At 35.3% G+C, this 19,996-nt stretch overlaps 1 protein-coding gene across 1 annotated transcript in view; it reads right to left on the bottom strand.

The window, feature by feature from the left end:
• The window catches only part of PELI2 (pellino E3 ubiquitin protein ligase family member 2), a 112,794-nt gene that overhangs the window by 18,846 nt on the left and 73,952 nt on the right, over window positions 1–19,996 (bottom strand). The window contains exon 3 of the mRNA XM_043987774.1: window positions 4,034–4,135. Coding sequence (XP_043843709.1) covers window positions 4,034–4,135 — 102 coding nt within the window. The remainder of the gene's footprint in view (window positions 1–4,033; window positions 4,136–19,996) is intronic.

Here is a 19,996-nt window from a genome sequence, read left to right as displayed (position 1 = left end):
TTAGACTTTACAAAAGCATTCTTCAAATACTATAAAAAGGAATTTGCTACAGCATTCCTTTAAACAGTGATCTCCATCAGTATATTTTAAATTAATCCTCAAATGAAAGCCAAACTATAAAGGTGAAAGAAAAAAGTTCCACCCAAATTAGAGTCAACTTAGATATAGGATACAATTACTAAAGCCTTCCCATTTCTCCTCTAACCTATTATTGTTGGTCCTGCTGCAGAATCTGCTGCTGCTTCAGAATAACAAATAACCAGTGTCGAAGTCTGGTTGGCAGCTAGCATGCCTGCCACTATTAAGTAGCAGTATATGGCTTGGTCTATGCAGTGAGAATAGATCAAATCTTGAATTCTTATAAAGCAAAATTCAAATTTGCCTTGTATTCCTGAAAAATGTTTACACAATTTAAAGAACCCAAGTATTGCATAAAGCAAGATTAGATTTTATAGGTTTTCTTTGTTGCCACCCCATAATACTATATAACTAATTTAGTGTTGCCTAATTAGTTAAGTGGTAGTAAAGAGATCTTAAAAAAACCAAAACACCAACTTCCAGTTCTACCCACTCTATTAAAGGGCTCCTAACTTCTCTATTTCATATGTCATTGGACACCTCAAAAAATGGTGATTTATAGAATTAGAAATAGACAGAATATAGAATGACAAATTTTCCTAAATTCCTTTCATTTATACTTGAGTCCCTTCTCCGTATGTTTCATATTCCTAATATTAGAAGGCTCCCAATCCTTTTTTTTTTTTTTTCCTGGAGCATCTCACCACTAAACCTAAACAAGAAATGTATATGGAATACTGACTATGATCATTTTCCCCTCTCTATTCCATAATACATTCCTCAAATCCAGTTTCTCCTAGGCAGCTTCTTCTGAATCTAATGACACCATTTCTGGGAAGGGCATAAGCACTCTTTCTATTGACCGTTTATCTTTGTTTCTGATTTTTGAAAGGCTCAATAAGTTTATAAATTACATAAATTGGGCACTGGCTAAAATAGATAGCTCTAAGCAGTGAGGATCCATGTCTATATCTTAACAGCAAAATATTAATGAAGTAATAATATTTTCTTTAAAAATGTTTTATAATTAACTTAATCATAAAAAAGCAAAAATATTTAATTTTTTTAAAAACAATGAGGTTTGAATAAGAAATTGTGAACATTTTTGTGCACAGTTCTCTTAAAATTTGACATGTTTTTGTTTTGTATCTCTCTCAATCTCTACACACACACAAATTTAACAGAGTAGTAACAAAACTGTTCCATTGGTTCATGTTCTGATCTTAACCTTTCTGTTTTCTTCTGTGCATTAAAAAATAAATATGCTCCTTTGGAGAGGCAGGTTATTATCACTATTACCCCTCCCACCTTAAGTAGATTTCTTGTGGTGTCAGTTGTTTGAACTGTAGGCATAGCACCATCAGGGAGTTGATTCATCAGTTAGCACTGAAGCTCCTATTTGAGGTAAATGCTAAATATAACATTCTCCAAACCTGCTGACTCTCAGAAGGGATCTTCAACAATACGTTCTCAGTCAAAACATAATTTTGAAGGATTTGCAAACCTTAATTATATAACTAATTTGCTAAGAAATTTATCAAACCCATTTCATCCAACATGACTATGACCTTTCCAACATGTAAAAATAACAGATTAAAACTACTGAATAATATTTAAACAGTTTCTTGAAGCCTACTTGGGATGCTATTGTGCTTGTATGTGTCCAAACAGACCACTCTTTTCCAGCAACAGTGAGGCAAGAACTCTTAGCTCTTGGCAGAGCTCCCAACTCCTCTTACTGAGTAACAGCTGACAGAAATACCTTTGAACTGTCTATGAATCAGTTAAAATTAAAGTTCCTCTTGCAACACCTTTTTTAGCTATAGTCAGAAAATTTTTACTTCATTCATGCAGTCTGCCCCAAATAAATACATTTACTATTGGCACAAGTTTCTTCAGGACAGGGACTGTCGCATGCTCTTGCACATAGCCTCAATATATATTTGCTAAATGAAGAGATGCAATTAATGGTTATATTATTACCATTCCATGTCAGATAGGCACAAGAAGATCAAACAGAAGCTAACATGAGATGGGCTAACTCCTAAAGAAATCTGAGTTAAGTAGCCAAGTATGTGATTGATCCTATGGACCAGGAGGCAAGGCATGCTTGATTTCTATCAGAAGACATGGGTCTGAGTCTGGCTCTGCTACTGACTACCACTCTAAGCTTGGGAAAGTCACTTAAACTATGGGAGCCTCAGCTGTTTCATGCATAAAATAAGCAGGCTGGCCTGTATAACCTCAAAGTTCCTCTTTAGCTCTAAATCTAATGATGCTAGTGTGAAATTATAGTTGTGTATCTGCTCTAGGTGACAAAATGTAATGGAAATAGACCTTTTGCCTAAAATTACAAATAACTGCTTCTATAGCATCCTGAATCCATATACCTTACACTTAGAATGACATAATTTAAATGGATCAGAAATGGAAATTTGTATTACTCCGCTATTTAACATCTACCTCATCATGACTGCTTTCTCCTGCCATTAACAATGTTTATTATTGCACAGAATGAGCTATGTTCAGCAGTAATAACTATTAATTTTAGTATTATTAGAAATTAGTTCCTTAGAACAAAAGTGGTGACTGAGATAAAACAAATTATGGGAGATAAACTATGGTTTATCTTGAGTTGGAAAGATTAGAAATAAAACTATTTTTATAAAGGGCTTTGAAAAGGTAAACTTACAAGACAGATTCAAGGATGGTCTTATTTATAAATTTCTGTGGAATTGTGTGGGTTAGTATTCCAAAATTCCACCAAAACCTTCAGCATTTGTAAGGAAGAGAAAAAAGAAGAGGACGGGGCAGCCAGGTGGTACAGTGAATAGAGCACCAGCCCTGGAATCAGGAGAACCTGAGTTCAAATCCTGCCTCAGATACTCAACTCCAATTGCCTCAAAAAAAAAAAGAGGCTAATTTGTGACTACACCATATAATACAATATAGACCAATTTATGTCAGATAATAAATGAGGCATTTAATGAGGAATTCTACCTGAATATCATATAGTGATAACATTTTATTAAAGAAAAATATTATAATCATAACAGCCTATTTCTGAGCCTATCATTTTTATTTACCTATAATGTACGATTTTTTTCACATTAACTTCTTAATAGTAATTTTTTTAAAGGATATGCTGAGAATGGTTATATATTCTTGTCCCCTTTATTCTGGAAAAGTAAAATCCTTTGGCTGTCTATTTTAAAAGGTGATACTAAATCCTATAAACTGCTTGCCATACAATCTCTGAAAGCATCCAAAAGAAAGAAAGATTATTATGAAGTTGCAAAAAGACAATGTCAACTGGAAATAAAGTTATTTAGTCAATTATTTAATTTTCTTTTTTCTTTTTCTTTTCTTTCTTTGATTGAAAGGGACATTTTTGAAAGTTCATACTGCATAAGGAATATTAAAGCAAATTCTCTGCAACAGAGCTTGCTTTCCAATTCTTACTGTCAGCTACTCTAGTTAAGTGCTTTGTTGCCATAAACATATCTAGGACAGTCAGTTATAATAAAAGTACTCAAATCAAAGCAGTTATTGTCCCCAAAAACATATAAATCAAAAATTTTAGTCTTGCGATTTTTATCAGAGCCAGTAATAGGTGATATTTCTATTGCCAATGTGGACTGAAGGTAAGGTCTAGGAGAGAAGCAGAATGGGGACAAATAGACAATTTTCCAATTTTATCTTTAGTCACACCATTATAGAATGGTTTCATTTTTGTTTCAACATTCAAAACCACGTACAAAATTACTTCAAAACCCAAATATTTTGAAAAGACAAATTGTTTTTGGATTACCTATGACTGCTTTAGACATGAGCACAGATCAACTTCAATTTGAAATTCATATTTCACATCAAAATGGAAAAGTGTTGAGAAGAAAAATAAAAACATATTAAATGCTCAAAAACATTAAATGCCCATTTTCAAAACTATACTTACCTGAAACATATCAGTATCATCATCATGTGTGTACTCCACCACTACTGTCTGATTTCTTGACAAAGTGTAAGAGATACTATGCTGACCTTTACAGCTGATCACCTAATTGAAAACAAAATTTTAAAAATACATTTTAATTTCAATTTCAATATGCTTTACATTATATAGGTTAGTCAACACATATCTATTGCCATGCCCATTATATAATATACTATAAGGGCGATATAAAGAAGTATAAAACACTGGGCTCTCAATGAAATTACAATTCAGTGAAAGAATTCAGAGAAATGAATGAATTTGTATGAATTGATGAAGGTGAATCAGGAGAAAAATTTACACTAAGACCACAGAACTCTGGTCAACGTAGCATTCATTTGTGCCTTGAGAAGACTTAAGCAGAAGCATAGTTTAGCAGAAGTTCCCAAAATGTGATCCATGGACCAACCCCTCAAGGGGTCAGCAAGGTCAAAACTGTTTTTATAATAATACAGATGTTGTATCTATTAAAATATTCCTCCCTTTTCCAATTGCATATCTGTATAAGATGGGTTCCTTCATATACTGCATATCCCAAATGTAGAAGCAGATGAGAATCCCGCAGTTTTCTAGTAAGCCAGATAGTAAAAAAAAATTTGCAAAAATATGTAAAACAATGTCACTCTTTTCAGTAATTTTATTTTGGAAAAAAAGGCTCATTAGGGTTCTCGATAATTTTTAAGAACATAAAGGGGTCTTGAGAACAAAAGGTTTACCAATGGTTTAATGGAATGAGGTATACATTGTCAGCCATGGCCAACATATTGACTTTTTTGCCTGACTATGCAGACAGATCTTCCATCTGGAAGACTTTACCATCTATTGAGAATTCTTCTTCCATTTGGACTCTGTATGGTACATTTTGTGATACTAGCAGATACTGTTCATGAGCACCTCTTCCTATTAATTGCCTCACATGATATTTCTAATCAGAGGATTAAACAACGCTATTTCTTTAGTACATCTTAGAAGGAAACTTATATGAGTTTAACAAACAAATTTTAACCTTGGTAGAGAAAAGTTTAAGAAGGTGGCATTTTGCTCTACATAATTAAGTGCCTTTTTCTTTTATTGTCAACAAACTAGTGGAATCTTATATTTTCTTCGCCTTTTGACAAACTGTATGACTGCCAAGATGTGGGGCTGCCATAGAATTCGGTAAAAGCTTGTCTATTCCCTTCTCATACCCTTCATCAAAGATGACCTTGATATATGTGTAAATCAGCTTCATAAATATTTTGTAGAGAAGGGAAAGCAGGCATATGGAGTGGTGGCTATTTGATGAGATGCAGTCTGTTGCTCTGGAAAGTCCTAGGCCCTGAATTCCTATTCCAGCTTTTCTCCTTACTTGCTACTCACTATGGCTTTGGGGAAGTCACTGTGCCTCCTGGTATATCAGATCTGGTTCAGCTGCTCTTTGTTTTCTTTGTTTTCTAATTTTGTGTCATTTCTTCCTCCTTGTGTAGCACATTGAGGACCATCTATCTATTGATAATGATAGACATAATAATTTGTTATAATGAGGGGCAGATTTTAGACAGTTTTATGCATTAGATTTTTAAGATTAATTTTATAGCTACAATAGTTTTGGGAGGTGAATTCAGGTCAGCAGGATAACCATGACTACATCAAGGGAAATGTGTATGTTTTATTAGGAAAACAATTTTTAAGAAGATATATATATACATATATACTTTACTATCGATAAATCTGCATATAAATGTATGAGTAAAAACTATACGATGTCTCAAAGTTTTAGTAAAATTTTTAAGCAGCTTTGATAACTGCACTAGGATTTTGGGGACACCTTTGCATAAATTTGGCTCCAATCAGTGGTATATTCATTATAATGGATTTAGAGCTAGAAGACCCAGGTTTGAATCCTGACATGGTTGGTCACTTTTGGTAAAGTACTTAAATCTCTTGGCACCTTACTTCTTCATTGGCATAATGATGGAAAGGTTGGACTACATTTTCTTTTGGTGATCTTCTATCTCTAATCTTCTGTGACATTTGAATTATCAACTTGTTTACTACTAACATGAAAAGTGTTAAATTTTTGCTACAAAAAATTGACTGTTTCAGCCAGGTCCATGTGAAAAATTAAATTGTGATTTATGTGATCCATTAAGTTTTCACATCCAAGAAAAGATATGAACTTTCAAGTTATTTCAAATGCTACAGAATTAAAAATAACTATCCTTTTTCTGTCATATAATAATCTAGCTTTATAATCATAAAATCTACAGTTTTAATATAAGTGTGGGGTTGCTTGAATCAAAAGATAAAAGTCCTCACTTATGGAACTTATGTTCTACTGGAAAATACTGGTAAACAGATCAGTAAATAGAAGATAATCCGAAGAGAGAAGACTAACAACTAATAAGGGTCAGAAAAGGTTTCAAAGTAGGGAGGAAGTGGCAAATGAGGAGCCCCTGTTTGGGGCCACACTTCACTTAGATTCAGGACTGGAATTAAATAAGAACATTTATGGATCAGAGTTAATCAAAGCTCATTAGCAAGGAGATGGAAAGGTTTTTCAGGTAGGAGACAGCACTGAATCAGCTCGTCAGAGATTCCTCCCCTAGCACTTATCCAAGCGGATGTCTTGAAGAGCCCCTGACCCACTGGTTCTTAGCTAGAACAGCGTCTTGAGCATTAGTCTCTTGGACCAAATAAGTTTTGAAGGTGATTTCAATGCTGTTTAAGGAAAAACCAGACTAATAGATGCTGCTCCTATGACAGAGGTTAAGGATTTTAAGAGGTGAAGATGAACAGGAGACAAATTCCAGCATGGGAACAGGAAGTGTCTGAGGCTGGATTTGAACTCAGGAACTCCTGAATCCAGGGCCGGTGCTTTATCCACTGCGCCACCTAGCCGCCCCTTACCACAGCCTTCTTAAAGAACTGTTAAGTTCCTTGAGGACAGGGACTATTTCTTCATCTCTATAACCAGAGTACATAGATTATTATACTGTGCAAAGTAGATGCTTAATTTCAACAAACTAGGAATTTTATTTTTACTTAACTCAGATATAAGATTTTCAGCCTGCTCAACTCACTAAGTAAAAGATAGATGGGTGCTGCAATTTCTGTTTGGTACATTCATTCATCCATCCTCTTTTACCAATACCATCTTTTAATATAATTTCCTTTTCCTTGGTACTTGATTATCATATTAAGTGATAAGCAAGCCTTATACTACTTTACTTTCTAATACCTACTTATCTATCAAGAACATTCACAGGTATTTTACTGTAAAAGCATCCAATCAGGAAGTTAATGAATTTTTGAAGAAATGTACTCCTCACACAAAGAGGACTTCTAGGTCAAAGCAAAAATCACTTAGGTTTTATGACGACCCAAAAATGCAAATATCAGAAGGCAATATAATCATTCTAAGATTTAGTTTTGATATGCTTCCTTCATAAATTCAAGGATGGATGTTAAAATGCATTACAACTAATTTAATACCTTTTAATCAAATGAATGGGTTTTGGGGGACATTGGGGGTACTTGGACCACACAGTGAGAAGTGGTGACCTAGAACATTGGTCTACAATGTATGTGCCATGGCCTTAATCCACAGGGGATAATGGCTTGACCCCAAAGGGTGTGTGATCAATCCGTGAGTGGGAAAATGGGTCAATCTTGCTCTTCCCATTGATGGCAAATGATGGAGCAAACAACCACATAAATCATTATCCCCTCAAATTTTCCAAGTCCAACCACTTTGATCCCAAATACCCATTTGCTACCTGGACAACCACCATAGTAGCGATAGAAGTTCCAAAGGAAACATTCTACTTCCTTCCAACTCCATCCACAGATCACCTCATGGTTTTGGCAAGTACCCCATAGGAGCTCTCTTCTAAGGAAATGAATGGTAAATAAAGGCTAAAACTTTTCACCTTTTTGTTTTGAGCAGGACAGAATGAGTCACCCAAGAAAAGCAGTAACATAAATTGTGCAAGACTGCACATCTTATAACCTATCTTTCTTTCAAAAACTCATACATCTTCCAAACTTCCTTATTACTATGCCAAGGCTCCACCATCTTTGCAGTTGCCCAGGCTCACCACCTTAGTGTCCTCTTTGACTCCTCATTCTCCTTTACCTCATATAGCCAATCAGATGCCAAATTTTGTCATTTCTACCTTCACTTCTTTTGACTCTGTCCTCTTTTTTCTACTCACCTAGCCAATACACTAATTCAAGAATTCTTCACTTCACTCCCTTTCTCTTTCTTTCTTTTTTGGGGGGTGGGGTGGGGCAATGAGGGTTAAGTGACTTGCCCAGGGTCACACAGCTAGTAAGTGTCCAGTGTCTGAGGCCGGATTTGAACTCAGGTCTTCCTGAGTCCAGGGCCCATGCTTTATCCACTGTGCCACCTAGATGCCCCAAGGTCTCCCTTTCTCAAGACTCTCCCCCTCTCCAACATATCCCCTGAAGCTGCCAAAATAATCTTCATAAAGCAAGGGTCTAAACAGGTCATTACATTACTGAACTCTGGTGGCTCTGTACTGGCTCTGAGATCAATTATTGCATATTTATCTTAATCTTTTTCATTTCTATTTTTGTGCACATTTTATAATGTACATGATGACTGGCAGAGTAGTACATTTATGTAATTTACAAACATGCCACACTTCATTAGTATAGGAAACTCTTGGATAAGGAAAGTCACTCTACCAATGGAGGTCAGCATGGTTTCTACAACTTAGAGATTAAGTTGTCTAGGATCACACAGCAATATCTGTCAGAGGCAGGACTTGAACTCAAGTCTTTCTGGATCAAAACCAGTTTTTTTCATGTAATTTAGAAAATTATAATTATACACATGCTCACAACCTATAAAGGGTTTGTACTAAATTTCATTTTGACTGGTGTGTAATTAAAAAAAATAAAAAGGTTTGAGGACCACTACTGACATAAATAACATTAAAAATATGATGGTCATGAAGGCTGGAAATTATGTTATGAGGAACAAAATGGTCATGTTTAGTCTGAAGAAACCTTAATGGAGCAGGGAAGGGGGAGGGTGTTTAGAAAAAATATATAATTTCTATATTCAGCTAACTCTTTGAAAAATGCTCCAAGTCACTAACAATAATAATAGAAATGCACATCGATAAACTCTGAAGCATCATCTGATAACCAGCAAAATGGCAAAGATAACCACGGTTGGAAATAGTCTGTTTTGTAGTACTTGTATATTGGCATGCAGACTATGACACTGTTGGTAGAGCTGTGAATTTGTCTAATCATTATAAAAGCATTTAGAATTATACATTAAATAAACAACCATATCATTTACCTGGGAGATTCCACTGCTAAGAATATGCCCCCAATAAGATTAAAGACAGGGGGTTCCATTTATATCAAAATATTCATTGCAGCACTTTTTGTGGTAGCAAAAACCTGGAGTTACTATAGCTATCATCACTGTCTTGTTTTGTTTTTTTAATTTTCAGTTCCAAATTTTCTACCTCCTTCTACCCTCTTCCCCACTCATTAAGAAAGCAAGAAATGTAGTACTCATTATACATAGGAAGTTGTGCAAACCATATTTCCCCATTAGCCATGCAGCAAGAAAAATAAAGTAAAAAATAAGTAAATATGCTTCAATCTTCACTCAGAGTTTATCATTTCTCTCTCTGGGGATGGAGAGCATATTTTATCTTGAGTCTTTTGGAATTGTCTTGGATCATTGTCTTGATCAGAGAAGTCAAGTCTCTTATAGCTGGTTATCATTACAATATTAGTTACTGTGTACAGTTCTACTCACTTCACTTTGTATCAGTTCATATAAGTCTTCCCGGGTTTTTCTGGAACCTCATCATTTCTTATAGCACAACAGTATTCCATCACAATCATACCTCAACTTGTTCAGCCATTCCCCAATTGATGAGCAACCTCTCAGTTTCCCATTCTTTGCCACCACAGAAAGAGCAGTTATAAATATTTTTGTCCTTATAGGTCCTTTTACTTTTTCATTGATCTATTTGGGATACAGACATAGTACCAGCATTGCTGGATCACATCCTTTGAGCATAGTTTGAAAATGCTCTCCAGAATAGCTAAACCGGTTCAAAGAAGCAACAATAATGGCATTAGTAGCCTTCTTTTCCCACATCCCCTCCAGGATTTTTTCAGCATCCTTTTCTGTCACTTTTGTGAAGGTATGGCATGTACAACTGAGAAAAAGGTATACCCCTTTCAATTTTCTATAGGGGTCCATCATTTCCAAGTTTCCTAAAATTCTATTCATCTGTTTAACTTCTTTCTTATTTATTTTTAGTTAGGTTATCTAGGTGTGAGAGAGGTAAATCAAGATCCTTAACTAATATAGTTTTACTGTCTTTTTCCTCCTGTCACACATTTAACTTTTCCATTAAAAATCTGAATGTTATGCCATTGATATAGATGTTTAGTATTAATATTACTTCATTGTCTATGATATCTTTTAGCAAAATGTAGTTTCCCTGATTATCTCTTTTAATTAGACTTATTTTTGCTTTTGCTTTAGCTAAAATCATGAATAATTCTCTGCCCTTTAAAAAAAATTTCAGCTAAAGCATAATATTCTTTCCAGTCCTCTATTTTAACTATTTGTGAGTCTTTCTGATTCATGTGTCTCTTCTAAATAACATATTGTTGGTTTCTAGTTTCTAATCAGTTTGCTACCTGCTTCCATTTTATGGGTGAGTTCATCCCATTTACATTGTGATTGCTAATGGTGTCATATTATTCTCTTCTATTTATCTTTTTTTTTGGGAGGGGGGCTCCTATACCTTCATCAAGTGTGTTTTGCTATTGACCACTGTCTCCCTTAATCTATCCTCACCGTCAGCCTAGTGCCCCCCTCTTTCTCTTAGTCACTTCTCTTCCCATTTCTTTGTTGGATAAAATTAATTTTTATATGTGTGTGTGTGCTTTCTTTCCTCTTTGAACCAGTTCAAACAAGAGTAAGCAGCATTGCCTATTTCTCCCATTTCCCCTCCATTGTAAAAACTATTCTTTGTGCAATTCTTTTATGTGAAATATTTTCCCCATTCTTTCTTGTCTCCCCCCTTCCCACTCCTTCTCCCAATACATCCTTTAACCCTTCTGCTTTTCTTCTGAGATCATCTCAATATAACAGTCTCACATCCAGTCCCTTTGTCTAAGTAGACTCCTAACTGCCTTAATGATGATAAAGTTCTTAGAGGTTACATGTATCATCTTCCCATTTGGGACTGTAAACAATTGTACCTTAACTTCCTTATGATTTCTTACTCATATTTGACTTTTATGCTTTTCTTGAATTCCAAATTTTCTATTCAGCTCTGGTGGCCTTTTCATCAGAAATGACTGAAAGTCTATATTGTTAAATGTTCATTACTCTCTGGAATATTATACTCAGTTTTGCTTAGTAGGTTATTCTTGGTTGTAATCCTAGCTCTTTTGCCTTCTGGAATACCATATTTCCAGGCCTCTGCTTCTTTTTCATGGTAACTGCTAAACTGTGTACAATCCTAACTGTGGATCCATAACATTGGAATTATTTGTTTTCTGGCTGCTTGCATTATTTTCTCCTTGACCTGGGAGCTCTGGAATTTGGTCATAATATTACTGAGTTTTCATTTTGGGATCTCTTTCAGAAGATGATTGACAGATTATTTCAATTTCTTTTTTGTCTCTGGTCCTAAGATATCTGGGAAGTTTTCTTTTATAATTTTTATAATATCCAGGCTCATTTTGTGATCATGACTTTAAGTAGCCCAATAAATCTTAAACTATCTCTCCTCAATCTATATTCAAAGTCAATTGTTTTTCCAAAGAGGTATTTCATATTCTCTTCTTATTTTTCATTCTTTTCACTTTGTTTTATTATTTCTTAAAAGTTTCATGGAGTCAGGTATTTGCTTCCACATTATCAATTCTAATCTCTAAGGAATTATTCTCTTTAGTGAGCTAATCTACCTCTTTTTGGTGGTTGGTCAATTCTGCTTTTTAAAGGGTTTTTTCCCCCAGTATTTTTTGTGCCTCTTTTACCAGGATGTTCATTCTTTTTCATAATTTTCCTGCATTCTTTTGTTCTCATTTCTTTTCCCAATTTTTCCTTTATGGCTCTTATTTGATTTTTAAGATAATTATCTTTTGCTCTTTTTTAAAAAGCTCTTTCTTAGCTTTTCAGCTTGTGTCCAATCTGCATTTGTTTTCTTTGAGGCTTTCTTTGAAGATTTTTCAAGTCATTGTCTTCTGAATTTATGCCTTCAGGTTTCTTGTCATCACCATAGTTCTTTATGGTCAGGATGCTTCTTTTTAAAAAAAAATTATATTTGCTCATTTTTCCAGCCTATTTCTTGACTTTGGACTTTATGTTAGAGTTGGGCTCTGCTTACCAAGTGGGGAAGGGGGGATGTGCTGAATGAGAGGAGATAGTGTGACTGTCCTAAACTTGAGGCTTTTATGTTCTGCTGTTTTTATATTTAGGTCTAGGGGCCTTTAAGTTTTTGTTGCTTCCAAAGTGATGTGACCCAGGGAGAAGTGTGGTCAGTGCCCTTTCCCAGTCTGCTCTGGGCCTTACTCAGGTAGGGCCCCTGCTCCCTTGTGAGCACAAGTACTTTTTTCTTCCTTGAAACTACTCAGAACTGGGTAATGAGCAATGCATTTGCCAAATGACAACTGGTCATATGCACAAGGGTCCCTTTAATCTCTTTCTGACCAGGTATTTGATCTCTTTACTGTCTCTGAGTACCGAGTTTTCATTTCTGCTGCTCTTTCCACTCCCAACCTTTCCAAGACCCACAACTGGAGCCACTTTTGCAGCACTGTGCTCCCAGTCAGCTGCATCCCCAGTGTCCACAGACCTCTCTTTCTGTCTTCCCAGAAAAATGACTCACTTTGACTTTTTGTTCGTTGTGCCACTTGAAATTCAATTTGATGTGCTTTTTAAAGTTGTTTAGAAGGAAATGTTGGGAGAGCTTGGGGAAGATGCTTCCCATACTCTGTCATCTTGACTCTACCCCTGTTACTCAATGATTGAGACTCAGTTACCACTATTAATGTTATTGCAACCTAGGTGCCCGTTATTTAAGGAACTGCTAAACAAATCATGGTACATATATGGAATATTATTGCATGAATAAAGCATTTATTACTACGTGCAAAGCAAAGTGCTAAACACAGGGGATACAAATAAAAAAGAACATAGTCACTATTCTCAAGAAGTTGACATTCTAATGGAATAAAATACTTATGGAAGCTTTCAGCTATAAATCAAGCTGGAAAAAATCCATGGTCCTTAGGGCTCATGGCAAAGTAGATTTTAATGCCCCCTTTATAATGTCATTTCCAACAATAAAATTTATCAGTTTCTGATGCTGAACCATTTGCCAATGCCAAGGACTTTGATGGCAAGAACTTTCTTTTCTGGGTCTTCAGTACTTGTGGTGGGCACCTGCAAGAACAGTTGTCTGGCTATGTCGCCACAGGGTTGCTTCCCAAGATGATGGCTAAGGGTACTGGACAGTCACCCCATCTCCTCCCCCCTCCCCTTGCTATTTCCAAGGCTCCTGGTTCAGGGTTCTGAATTACTTCCATCAGGGTAGGAGAGGAAGTGATATCAAAGTGGTCTGACTTTCCTGGAATATACCACTTCTTGTTTCTCCTTCAGGATGTATTACTTATCATATTGTAAAAATCAAGAACAAGGAATTCAGAAGGCATAGGAAAACTTATTTTAAGTGATACTGAGTGAAATAAGCAGAATCAGGTAAACAATATATAACAACATTAATGAAAAAGATAACATGAATGTTATTTAATTATAATAACCAAACTGGGTCCTAAAGAAAAACTGTGAAGTGAAGTGGGAGACTACTGTTACAGAATATTATATATAATGTCATGTGTAATTGGTAATCATTAGTTTTGTTTGACTTTTTTTCATTTCTTTTTTAATCTCCAATAAAAGGGATAGCTCACTGAGTAAGAAAAGTAAAAATCATCTATTCTAATTAACCATTATCATAAAACACAATAGTTAACTGTAATAACAAATTATTTAACACCAGATTTTGAAACTTCTACATTAAAGGATAAGAAGCTTTGAAATATGATATTCTGGAAGGCAAAGGAGCTAGGATTACAATCAACAATCGCCTGCCCAGCAAAACTGAGTATAATCTTTCAGAGGAAAATGAATATTCAATGAAATAGAGGACTTTCAAGCATTCCTGATGAAAAGGCCAGAGCTGAACAGAAAAATCTGATTTTCAAATACAAGACTCAAGAGAAGCATAAAAAGGTAAATAGGAAAAAGAAATCATAAAGGATTCAAAGAGGTTAAACTGTTTACATTCCTGCAAGGAAAGATACTTTTAATTCATAAAAACTTTACTATTAGGGCAGTTAGAAGGAGTATACATGGATGGATGTGGGTTGACTATGATGGGATGATATCCAAAAAGAATAAAAATAAGGGATGAGGAAAAGGGGATGCACAGGGAGAAGGAGAAAGGGAAAGGTACAATCAGGCAAATTATCTCACATAAAAGAGACACACATGGAACAGATTTAACAGTAATGAGGAAGACTAGCAGGGTGCAATAGTTGAAACTTACTCTCACTGGAACTGACTCAAAGAGGTTGGGTTCAGAAATCTCTCTTACCATAAAGCTAAGTAGGAGGGAAAGCAAAAAAGGGGAAAAAGAGCAGATAGAAGGAAGAAGGCGGTCATCAGAAGCAAAACACAAGAGGAGGGACAGGAGAGAAAAAAGAAACAGGAATAAAAGGATGGAGGGAAATACACTTTTCACACTAATAAAGTCAGGTCTGAACAATTCTACTTAATTAACTTATTCAGTGCCACATCAATCAAACTACCAAAAACTTATCTCATAGAGCTAGAAAAAACAATAACAAAATTCATCTGGAAGAACAAACCAGCAAGATTGTCAAAGGAATTAATGGGAAAAAAAAATGAAGGAAGGTGGCCTAGCCATACCAGATCTCAATCTGTATTCTAAAGTAGTAATCATTAAAATAATCTGGAAGCAGAGCAAAGATGGTGGAGGAAAGGCAGTAAGCATTCAGAGTTCCTGACAGAATCACTCCAAAAAACTCCAAATAATGCCATAACACAATTCCTGGAGCAGCAGAACCCACAAAAAGATGAGCTGGGACCATTTTCAAGCCAAAGATGGCTTAGAAGTTCGGCAGGAGGGGTCTGCTGTACCAGGGTGGGAGTTGAGCCCAACCCCGCAGCAGCACTGATACAGATCCAGCCCCAGGCCATGACAGAGAAGGAGACTTTGAAAGACACTGAATCACCAGCAGCTACAGATAACTCAGCTCACAGTTTGGTGAGAGGGTCAAGCAGTTGGCCAGGGGGAGATTATAGGGGTCTCTGCTGGCACTGAAGTTGAACTCTGATGTTTTGCTTGGGCTCATATACAGGACAGTCTTGGGTGGTGGTCTCAGGTGGGGAGGGGCACATGCATTCCTGCACTTAAAACCAATGTGAACCATATTTGGGTGACATACTCCGGTTGAGCAGTGGGTGAGTGTCTCGCGACTGGGGCCAGATTTGGGCTCGGGTCCTCCTGGATCCAGGGTGGGTGCTTTGTCTACTGTGTCATCTATCTGACCCATGATGACATCTTTAGGGCAAAATTGAGGGGTGAGAGGATTGTGCTGAGGGAGGGGATAGGGCAGAGGTAGAATGGGGTGAAATCCCACAGGAAAGGGCTTATGGAGTGGAGGGACAGATGGGGGAGGAGCCAGCCAGTGAAGGAACCTTAAATTCATCAGAACTGGCTCAAAGACCTTAATCTCAGAGTTGGCTAAAGGAGGGATTAACATACACATTCAATTGGGTGGAGTAATCTATCTAACCCTGCAGGAAAGTAGGAGGGGAAAGGAATAAGAAGGGAGGGGTGAAAGAAGGAAGGGCAGATTGGGAAAGGGGGCAGTCAGAAGCAAATACCCTTTGAGGAGGGATAGAGTGAAAGAAGATAGATAATAGAGTAAATATCATAGGGAAGGGAATAGGATGGTGGGAAACAGTTAACAATAGTAACTGTGAAAAAGAGAAAAAAAAATTGTACAAAAAATATTTATAGCAACTCTTTGTAGTGGCTAAGAACTGAAAATCGAAGGAATGCCCATCAAATGGACAACGACTAAACATGCTTTGTTATATGATTGTAATGGAATATTATTGTGCTATAAGAAATGACAAGCAGGATGATTTCAGAAAACCTGCAAAGACTCATATGAACTGATATATAGTGAAGGGAGCAGAACCAGAACATTGTGCACAAGTGACCATTATTGTTCTATAAGCAATTGTGAATGACTGAACTACTCTCAGCAATACAATGATCCAAGACAATCCCAAAAGACTAATGATAAAGCATACTATCCACCTCCAGAGAAAGAACTGATATTGATTGAATACAGAATGAAGCATGCTATTTTGCATTTACTTTTTATATATAAAATGACTAAATGGTAATGTTTTACATAATTGCACATGTATAGCCTATATCTGATTGCTTAACACCTCAGGGAGGGGGAGAGGGTAGGGAGGAAGGGAATGAGAGAGGGATAGAATTTGGAAATCAAAACTTTAAATAAATAAATTGAATTTAAAAAATTTAAAAAGTAAAAAAAATAGGAAAAAATTTTTCAAATGCTCCAAATTACTACTGATTGGAGAAATGAAAATTAAAACAACTCTGAGGTAAAACTTCACACCTATCATATAGGATAATATGACAGAATAGGAAAATGACAAATGTTGGAGGAAATGTGGGAAGACACTGATGCACTATTGCCGGAGTTGTGAACTAATCCAAACATTCTAGAGAGCAATCTGGAACTACGCTCAAAGGGCTATAAATTTATGCACACCCTTTGATCTTACAATACTACTACAGGTCTGTATCCCAAAGAACATTTTTAAAAAGAAAAGAAAAAGGACCTTTATGTACAGAAATATTTATTGCAGCTCTTTTTGTGGTGACAAAGAATTGGAAATTGAAGGGATTCCCATCAATTAGTGAGTGAACAAGTTTTGGTATATATCTGTAATAGAACACTATTGTGCTATAAGAAATGATAAACATAGGGGCAGCTAGGTGGCACAGTGGATAAAGCACTGGCCCTGGATTCAGGAGGACCTGAGTTCAAATCCAGACTCAGACACTTGATACTCACTAGCTATGTGACCTTGGGCAAGTCATTTAATCCCCATTGCCCTGCAAAAAAATAAAAATGATAAGCAGGATGCTTTCAGAAAAACATCAAATAAATAGGAAACAGGGTTAAAAGATTTAAATTAGCAAAACGTGGTGCTGGACAACTTACTTCAGATTATACTATAGATCTCACAACTTTCTTAGTAATTAACCCAAAGACATGATTTTCCTTACCACAAAAAAACCCAACTAATAAAAAATTATAGTTTTCAATTGAGCCAAAATGAAGAATTTATTTTACATTTAATCAAGGTGGAAAATGTAAGAATTTTCCAAAAAATGTATTTTTAGTAATATAAACACACAGAGAAAACATTTTTTCTAAACTAGTATATAAAGAATTACTCTAAAACTTATTTTGTAACTGGTTTCACTGGTAGCATGTAAAGTGCACAGCATATTAGAATTTAACAATGGTGTTGTGTATCTACATGCAGTAGGGGAGAAAGTATAGACTTTAAATCTTTAAAAGTGGATATGTTCATGTTGCAATTTTATGCAGTAGTTTTTGTTATTAATTCTTGGAAGATTCCACAGAATTTATAATCCAACAACTATATAATCACTGAAAATTAATTATTTGATAGTGTGTTAAACACTTTGATTAAGAAAAGCCAATATAACTTAAGGAAAATCAGGCCATTTTACATGATGGAAGGCTTTCTGAGCACAGTACAGAATACTTAATAAAAGGGATGGCCATGATCTGACAGCTTTAGAAAGCGTTTGACAAAGTTCCACATCAAAGGTTAGCAGCTGGAATAAAAGTCATAAAACAAGAAGAAAATTGGAATTGGAGTGATAAAACATTAATCATCAGAAAACAAATGGAAAACTACCAAGTAATGAAGAGATAAGCCATGAAAAAATAAGGCTTAAAAATGAATTCCAGAATTTCTGTTGGTTTTATTCTATGTAACAGAAACTATTTTAAACATAAACATCTTAAATTTATAGCCATTATAAAATACAATGGTGTTTGATCATCTAAATAGCTGTTTCTAAGACCTTCACTGCTAGAAATGAAAACACTATACATATAGATATCACATATGTAAATGTGGTTAACTGAACCCAAGAGCAAAGTTATTAGAGAGCATATAATACTGATCAAGATGGTGAAGTCAAACTGAGGAGAAAAATCTCTTAATGGGCTTTCAGAACATAAGCCATTTAATTCGAGAATGAGAAGGGAATGGATTTTCCTTAGATAAAATATATTTCAACTTTTATTCAGTCTATAATTTAGGTGATTATCATTAGACATAGGAAGAAAAACATCTTGTTCACCCTTTTTGATAGCAAAATAACAAAAGGCTAATATTAACCTATACTTTAATATAATTTTAACCAAGCATACCACAAGAGACCTGAAACACTAAACAGTTAGCAGCAGTGAAAGTTACTACAATTACTCTTGTTTCTAATTGGGTCACCTTGTTGCAAAATACCTTGGTAAATGAGGTGTAACACGTTAGGATTCAACCTTCCACAAATAGAAGTAACTTTTGAACAGCTACTGCACTTCCTGCTGAAGTACATTTGAATAAAGGCTATCTCTAGTTACCTATTTAAATTTTTGTTGGTATAAATAAGGATTTATGATTTAACATAAAAATACAATATTTTCATATTGTTGATTATTCCTCTCAGAGAACTAAAATATCTACATTAACCTTTTATCTTGGCTATATCTTGCCAAATCCCTACCGCAATCCCAAAAGTAAAATGAAGCACCTGGGAAAAATCTGTGCATGTGCATGTAGTAGAATATTTAAAGAATAATTATCAAAAGGCACTGCCTATGTATGATTTGTAGATGGTGCCAGATATTCTCCCTAATTCTTGGGCTCCAAGGAACTAAACAAGCTACATATCAACAATTAAAAATTCAAGGTACATTGCAGCCCTTAGTCATATGGACATAGGGATTGAAGACACTCTTCTTTAGAAACACATAGCTCATTTGTGGTCAAAGGTAGACAATAAAATCAATCAATCAACAAGTATTTTGAGCCTGGAAAGATAGATTGAGAGGTTCTTGCTATTATGGCTTCCTGAACTGAAGGAGAAAGTCTTGGTTCCACATGCCTAATCACTAGGTACACAAAATAAGAATGGAAATATAAGCCCTGTCATAATAAATAATGTTTCCTTAATTGTCCCTTGTAATTATTGCTCTTAATTGTTTTATTTTGAAAAATTATTTTATGGTAAATCAAATAATTCTCAAGATGAAAGCAAAATGGTTGTACTTATTGAAGACAATGACATAAAACAGCTATGAAGTCTGAAAGATTCCTCCAGATTATTTCACTTCTGCAATTAGAAAAGGAACTAATCTCCACCCAATGTTCAAACAACATTCTGATATCACTAGGAAAAGATTCAATGAGCTAAAGCATCTATTTAATTTTTTCTCCAGTGGAACCATATAGTGTAATGTCACTCATATAGCATAAGTAATAAAATGTTTTAGTTCAACATTCTCCTTAATTGATAGTTAAGTGGAAAAGATTTTCATGTAGTCATCAAATATTATGTTATTATTATGGTTGGGGTTATATGATATGTTTACAGTACAATAATGAGCTACAAATGCAGAAATGGATGAAAGACTTCGCAATAATCACAAAAGTTATTTAAATGTCATCATGCCTTTCAGGCACCTTGTGCA

Source organism: Dromiciops gliroides, chromosome 2, assembly GCF_019393635.1.
Source record: "Dromiciops gliroides isolate mDroGli1 chromosome 2, mDroGli1.pri, whole genome shotgun sequence".
Taxonomy (NCBI): domain Eukaryota; kingdom Metazoa; phylum Chordata; class Mammalia; order Microbiotheria; family Microbiotheriidae; genus Dromiciops; species Dromiciops gliroides.
The sequence above is the reverse complement of the archived record's forward strand: the minus strand, read 5'-3'. Positions and strand labels throughout refer to the sequence as shown.